The sequence below is a fragment of the Tachysurus fulvidraco genome, chromosome 14 (genome assembly GCF_022655615.1).
Source record: "Tachysurus fulvidraco isolate hzauxx_2018 chromosome 14, HZAU_PFXX_2.0, whole genome shotgun sequence".
In the NCBI taxonomy this organism is placed as follows: Eukaryota; Metazoa; Chordata; class Actinopteri; order Siluriformes; family Bagridae; genus Tachysurus; species Tachysurus fulvidraco.
This window is the reverse complement of record NC_062531.1, coordinates 3,930,809-3,938,308: the sequence shown is the minus strand read 5'-3', so window position 1 is coordinate 3,938,308 and position 7,500 is coordinate 3,930,809. Positions and strand designations below refer to the sequence as shown.

Below are 7,500 nucleotides of genomic sequence, written 5' to 3'. Positions count from 1 at the left end.
TAATCGCTCAGCCCCACTATACAGTCTGCTGAGCGTCTTTGTTTTTGTTCACTCGAATATTTCACCGCTGCTTCATTATTACGGTCGTAATGACGTAGTAATAATGTTTTTTTTTTTTTTCAGCGATTTTTTCAGCCGGACAAAATTATCTAAATGAAGCTGTTGAAATGCGATCGTCCAAAAAAAAGAAGAAAGAAGTCAAATACAAAACACACGGCACAGCCACACACACACACGCACACACACACGCACACAGCTGCTCAGACACATGCACACCTTGTGCTGTAATAAACCGTGCTGTTTCTGCACTTGTTATGGCACTTGTGCTTGTGATTTAGAATTGGATATGAACGAGTAGGTCATTAATAACTGCTAATCTAAAAACCGGTTTGCAAAACTGAAAAACGAATCACACAGATGCTACGTTAAATAAAGCTACAGAGTCGACAATCTGATTCCGATTCACACACACACACACACGTACGAAATCTGGTTCGCTCGTCGGACGCCGTACGAGCACAGGACGGCGTGTGACGGTAGAAAAACAGTTCGATGTGCTTAGCAGACAAAAATGGCTATGTGCTTTTTTTTTTCTCCTCTCTCTCTCTCTCTCTCTCTCTCTCTCTCACTCACTCTCTCTCTCTCTCTTTCACACGCTCTAACTGAAGCTTCAGTCTCACTCATTCTTTTCCCTTTGGTTAAGAACTCCCTGAAGACTGAAGCAGTAAGTGCAGGCGCAGGCGAAAGGATGGTGGGGGAATCGGATGTTTCGGCACGATCGGATTTCACGCGACGACGACGAGCTGGCATCTGTCAGCCGTGCCAAGTTGGTCAAAGACTCTCCACCTCTGGGTCGGGGGGGACAAGACAAAGGTTCAAAGGTCAGTGACTTTGTTCTCCACCAGGGCGGCGATCTGCTGTAGCCGGTAGGCTAATTGTATCTTCTGGCTTGCGTGGTCTTCCTCTAGAGCCATGATGATCTGCGTTCACATCACACACACACACACACACACACACACACACACACACACACAAAATGCAACTATAAATAAGCTTTCTGATTTATACAAACAATAACGCTCTCATAAGGTGTGTGTCTTGGGCGCTACATTACTGACCTGATCATAATATTTGTTGATGTATTTATAAACCTCGTGCAGAGCCACCAAGCTGTTCATCTCTGACGCAAAGCTCTGAAAGCACACAAAAGCAGTGCATTGCACGTCTGGCTTCAAATCACATCAGAGCCCGTCGTTTATTTAGCGTTCTTCGTCATCGTTTCTATAGCAACGAAGCACGCGACCTTGTACTACAGACACGAAAGATGGACGGGTTCTGAAAAATGTTCGGTAAGGAGGAAGGAAGGAGTCTCCATTGTCAGTGCTATGTAACTTAATGCTTTCCGACACGGGAGAGGAGAATCGTCAGGATACGGCAATCTCTGGCTTCTTGGTAACGTTTAAAAAAAATATATATATAAAAAACAAAACTTTAAATGTAACTATAAACGGATAAAAAGCATGTTTTGTTCTTTAATGGATAGAAATCACAATTGCTGGCACACTGATGTAATATTAGTGGAATTGGAAAAGAATCATCTTTTTGGGGTGATAACAATTATCATGGGTTACTGATTATTTTCCTCTAACAGCACAAACCCGAGTGTTTTATCGCTTACTTACGATCCTGTTAATTGAACAAATAAAAGTGACTTTGCAGACTATTAAACGAGATGGATAACGAGTGTAATTTGCGTGTTAGATTCTCACCCCAGATAACTCCGTGAGCATGGAGTTCATCTCCTGATAGCATCCTGATGCGGCACTGTGAATATCACTGTAGTACCTGGAACACAAAACACACCGCCGTCACTCAACAGTGCTGCGCCGGGAAGAGGTGTGTTACGGCACAGAGTCTCCGAGTGTGCTGCGAAAGCCTCACCTCTCCACTAGCTGTTTGTATCGGGGAATTTCTCTGGCGTACAGCAGCTTGTTCACGGGCGAATCCTAAAGCAGGACAAAACAAAGCACACTTTACCATCACTGGTTCTCTGAGCCAGCGTGAGCACAGCAGTACTGAACACATGCCGTGTTTGACATGTTCCGTCATCCTGCTGGCTCTCGGAGGAAACTCGCTCGGCTTTCGTGGTAGAAGTGAGGTCACATGGTTAATTAACATTGACCCGGCATTCGGGGGTTAATTAGCTTACTGACCCGTCCCACTTTGTGCTCGGAGGTGGTGCAGGAATCGATAAAAGTCTGAGCGATGACGGACAGGACGGCGTCTATGCTGTCGGTTACTTGCACATCGAACACAAACTGAGGGTTCTTCAGGATGTTCACCCAGAAACGCAGAGGTAAGCTGGAGGGAGGGGAAATATATATAATAACTGATTAACAGAGTCTGCAGTGCTTCCCATACCTACGATCATTAGAAGGTTGATGGGTTACTTTACTTGTCTAAGACAAAAGTGAATAGACAAAAGTGAATAAAGTTACCAGCTACGTATAACTGGATTAAACATGTTGCTGAATAAAACATGTTACTTGTTATGGGTTTGCTTAAAACTGTTTCCCCAAAATTATACGTTTTCTTTTTAAAATTGAATTCAGAAGCAGCAACCAGAGCTCAGTGTCTAAAGTGTGTGTGTGTGTGTGTGTGTGTGTGTGCGTGTGTGTGTTTCCATATACATTATTTTTCATTGTTCTTGCTCTTCTTCGTTATTATTACTAAATGAAAAAGCGAGAGAGAGAGAGAGAGAGAGCGAGAGAGTGAGTGAGAGCAAGAGAGAGAAAGCGAGAGAGAGAGAGTGAGAGAAAGAGAGTAAGTGAGAGAAAGAGAAAGCGAGAGAGAGAGTGAGAGAGAGTGAGAGAGAGAGAAAGCGAAAGAGAGTGAGCGAGAGAAAGTGTGAGAGAGAGAGAGCGAGAGAGAGAGAGCAAGAGAAAGCAAGAGAGCCAGTGATGGAGAGAAAGAGAGAGCGAAACAAGAGCGAGAGTGAGAGAAAGCGAGAGAGCGCGTGAGAGAGAGCGAGCGAGAAAGAGTGAGAGAAAGAGAGTACGAGAGAGAGAGTGAGAGAAAGAGAGTGAGTGAGAGAGAGAGAAAGCGAAAGAGAGTGAGCGAAAGTGCGAGAGTGAGTGAGAGAGAAAGCAAGTGAGAGAGAGAAAGCAAGAGAGTGAGAGAGAGAGAGAAAGCGAGAGAGAGAGCAAGAGAAAGCGAGAGAGTGAGAGAGCGAGTGAGAGTGAGCGAGAGAGTGAGAGAGAACGAGCGCGAGAGTGAGAGTGAGAGAGCGAGTGAGAGTGAGAGTGAGAGAGAGAAAGAGAAACAAGAGCGAGCGAGAGTGTGAGAGAGAGAGAGAGAGAGAATGATGAACCCCTAACAGTTGAGCTATTGCAGGAACAGAGAAGGTAAATAGTCTATTTTATTTCTAATATCTGTCTTATGTTCGATTCAGTTTAACTTTCATAGCACTTTAAACATTTCACATTGTCTCAAAGCAGCTTTAATGATTATAGAAACAGAATAAATAGATAAATAAATGTGAAATGAAGGTAGTGTATATCACTAACATCTGTTCCTCATGTGTCACTTGTCACACCTAAAGTGTGTAATAAATCTAACACATATTAGGACCCGCCCTTATGCCTAATCCCGGTCGTTCCACCCCGACTGGTTCTGTTTTATATGTGTGGGAAACAGGAGTTTCCTAAGCACTGCATCACCTTGGTTCAGAAAATCAAACTCATCGAGTTAACAGACAACTTGGTGTATAACCTGTTAGTTTTCCATATGTGCACCGTCTCCGGGTCGTCGATGCCGTGCTTCTCCGCCATGTCGTCCAGGAAATCGAAGAAAAACCTGACGGCGATCGGCGGAGGCCGCTTGGTGTTCAGGATGGCCACGAACACGTCGTCCACGAACTTCTGCAGAGTTCCCTGAACGCAAACAAGTCAGACACGTGTCAGTGTAAGAGCAACCGCCGCACCGCAGCGCTCTGCGGCGCTGAATGAACTGATATCCACACTGACTGTAACACCGGGTGATGTAACCCTGTGCTCACACAAGCACATGTGAAGTGACAAGGTGTTAGGAAGTCATTTATTTTCCCCGAGACATGCAGATTTACAGCGACGGAGGCTGTCTGACGGTGTCGCCCCCCCCCGTCAGGCTGAGCAGAGGTGAAGATATTGTAGAATAAAACCAAAAGTAAAATACACTATGCACAATGAAAAATAAACAAACAAACTAACAAACAAAAAATAAAATAAATAAATAACAGGAACAAATGAAAAGAAAAAGGTACAGTGCAAAGTAAACTAGAGAGTAAAATAGGAGTGCAGTAGAGGTCTTCTCGGGGCTAAAGAAATGTACCCGACCCCAAGTGACCCGAATCACTTTGTACCCGAACCCGACGTGCTTAATTTAATTTTTTTTTAAAGAAAGACCCGACCCGAGACAAACCTGAAAAAATTAGACCCGGGTCCGACGGCAAATTTTTTTTTAACCCGACTGGACCCGAATGTTGTATAACTCTACACTAAAGTAACCGCTACAGCGTGGACTCAAAATTGATTGACAGGTCTGTTTCAATGAAAATGAGCTTACCGCCAGCCACAAGTCGCCAGCCACATGTCACAAGCGGTCTTGGCAAACAGAGGAGAGGTTGGAAAAGGACTCACACGTGAGATAAAGTAGTTCGGGTCTTCTCATTCATTTTAAATTACCCGAAACCCCATGGCGCTATTATTATACCCGACCCGTGTCCGAGGCACACGTGAAACTTTTAGACCCGCTCGGGTCGGACCTCGGGTTTTCGGATCTGAGTGGACCCGTGAAGACGTCTAGAGTGCAGTGCTTTCCCTCAGGGACTTAACAATAGATGAAACTTGGTTCTTTAGGAAGTCGTAACGGTTAAATGCGGCTTCTCCCTTATACCAGTAGGAGTGAGGACGGTGGGACTCGTTTTCTCCCACTGTGAAACATGTTGTAATTATGAGCAAAAATGTGTTCACGTTCAAGACGGAGAAGGAGAAACTGATTGCTGTGATTTGTCACTTCAGACCTAGCTGGATAGAGAATAAAACAAATGATGCAAAAAATAACCTGTAGAGATCCTGGGCAAGTTTGATGCATTAATACACAGACAGATTGCAAAGCTAATTACAAGCTAATTACTTTATTGCTGGGAATAGTATCATCTCTAAAAAAAAAAATTAAATAAATAAAAAAAAAGACGGTGATGGTGAAGAAACGGAAGTCAGAATGAAAAAAACAAATAAACAAACCTATAACCAACATGGTGACCTAAGGGCTACCGGTGTATCTATGGAAACCAACGGCCGGTGTGATGTGACGTAAACAAACAGCTGCTAGTGTGAACAAAGGGTTGTAGAGGTGGAGGAAAAACTTGCGACTGGAATCTTCTCCTATTACTGAATCATAAACAATGCACGGCTTTCGGAAAAAAGTTCCTCTAAAAAAAAACTAAATAAAACATTTTCCACACAGATTTTTTGAAGAATTCTAAACTTTGAGTTACCTTCATAGAGAGCAGCCTTGTGAGATAGATCTCTGGGATGGCTTTGGCACGCTCGCGCTCTCTCATGCTGCTTTTCCTGTGTTTGGGGATTTCGGGATCCTCGCTCGGTTTGACGAGGTGCCACAGACGGAGACCCTCGTCTTCTTCCCCCTCTAACATGGGTGTCTCTGTAAGAACCGGGAACAAAACGCCGCGAAAGCGCGAGCAGCTGAGTGAACAGGTTGAGGCCAGAAAACAGCAGTGGGCGAAGTTTTCTACTCAGACTGTCCTGTGATGGCTTTAATTTATTTTATCATTAAGGACAAATCCACCCTGAATGGCTTGCCCACCATCATCCCTTATATCCCTAGCTAGCTAAACTGTGTCTCTAGCACGTCTCTGACTGTCTAACTGCCTTGTACAGCTACACCGAATCCTCCCGTTATTCTGCTGTCTTCACGTCTGCGCTCTCATTTTGCTCGTTAAAACGATTATTGCTCATTCTAGGAACCGAAGCTGTTTTATTTGTTTGAATGTCCTTTTCTGTTAACAAATGCCGTCGTACCTGCGCTTGCTGTGATATCGGAGCGGCAGACGACCGCACGTCATCACGCGGCGTTCGGCGGCGGAATCGAGTCTTTAGAATCAAATCTTTTGTTGATTTAGCTAATTAATATTGATAAATATTTAAAGACTACTTTAAAAAGCTAATTATTCTTCACTATGAAGTGAAGGATACGAAGGATACTAATCTAACCCTGCAGCTGTACAGCTTCTACCTGTAGAATTTAGCGGCTTTGCAGCCGTGCAGGACTGGATCAGAACAGCCATCACCTTTTCTCTTACTTATGTATTTATGTATTTATTTATTTATTTAAGAAGCTTACTTTCTCCAGTTTGGAAGATCTGATTAATGCCTGTGACACCGGCACTTGAACGAGGGATGAGAGCCACGGTGGCGCCGTCTGGCACCTGGGGATATGAGAGAGATTGAATAAGGGCGTCAGATAAGATCAGACACAACAGAATACAAGAATTACACTGGCTGTAGCGCTGCTGAAATTTCCTACAGGCTGTGAAAAGGCTTTCAAAGTTTAATCTATAGCGAAGGAAAACACATGGGGGCAAATTTCCGAGCTGACGCAATGCCGTCTCCTCACGAGGTGAGCACGGCGGAGAATCCGATGCGTCGCTAGACTGGATTATTGATCGTTCCGTAATTGAATTCCCCGTGCATGTCTGTTTACTTGAAGAGATGCACAGAACAGAGGAAATGCCATAATTGTTAAATTCTTTTTTTTTTCCTATTTATATCGAATGCATTTCATTGAAGAAAAAAAAAAGTCTGTAAATAAGCTCGCTACAACCCTTTAAATTACATGCCATTAAATGGATGCTTGAGGCATTGTGAGATGCTACGCACCTTGTAATGCTGCAAAGTGTTGAGCTTCTTCCAGTGACCTTGCACTATCCCTGTGACGTCATCATCAGACAGGGTCAGGTGACCTGCCTGTCCTGAACGCCACTCTGTTAACGTGAGACACAAAGGAAAGCGTTAATAACCTACGGTATGGACACACAAATAGCTTCCAAACGGACACGACAAAACATGGATATAAACATTAACGGTGTGAACAGAATGCTTTCGTTTTCCGCTACGCCGTACCGAGGTCCAGTGAATCGGCCGAGGGCCTCTGAGAAAACGGAGCTCCTTTATAGATCTGGTCCAGGATCTTGTCTTTCACCTGGGTGATGGTGTCCACATCCAAAACCTTAACAGGACAGGGCTGGACTTCTACTCCGTTCTTTACCAGCACTGTCAGAGTCTGCGAAAACAACACAGAGGCACATTCCAGATGACGAAAAGCCAAATCTCTGATACGTGGCTTGAAAAAAGGCATCAGACAAATACATCGGATTAGAAATATAAATTCTCCGATTTTCCGGATTAAATCAGATCAGAAATCGTAATTCTCTAATTAACG

The 7,500-nt window shown here is 44.0% G+C and overlaps 1 protein-coding gene across 2 annotated transcripts in view; it reads right to left on the bottom strand.

The window, feature by feature from the left end:
- The window catches only part of plxnb3 (plexin B3), a 128,120-nt gene that overhangs the window by 2,883 nt on the left and 117,737 nt on the right, over positions 1-7,500 (bottom strand). For both annotated transcript variants that reach the window (XM_027151245.2, XM_047823124.1), the window contains exons 26-35: positions 7,182-7,341; positions 6,939-7,042; positions 6,403-6,487; positions 5,537-5,703; positions 3,772-3,932; positions 2,214-2,361; positions 1,942-2,006; positions 1,770-1,845; positions 1,119-1,193; positions 1-980 (exon numbers count right to left, since the gene is read on the bottom strand). The exon at positions 1-980 is cut by the window's left edge and continues 2,883 nt beyond it. In XM_027151245.2, the coding sequence (XP_027007046.2) occupies positions 876-980; positions 1,119-1,193; positions 1,770-1,845; positions 1,942-2,006; positions 2,214-2,361; positions 3,772-3,932; positions 5,537-5,703; positions 6,403-6,487; positions 6,939-7,042; positions 7,182-7,341 (1,146 nt within the window). In that variant the 3' untranslated portion in view covers positions 1-875. The remainder of the gene's footprint in view (positions 981-1,118; positions 1,194-1,769; positions 1,846-1,941; positions 2,007-2,213; positions 2,362-3,771; positions 3,933-5,536; positions 5,704-6,402; positions 6,488-6,938; positions 7,043-7,181; positions 7,342-7,500) is intronic.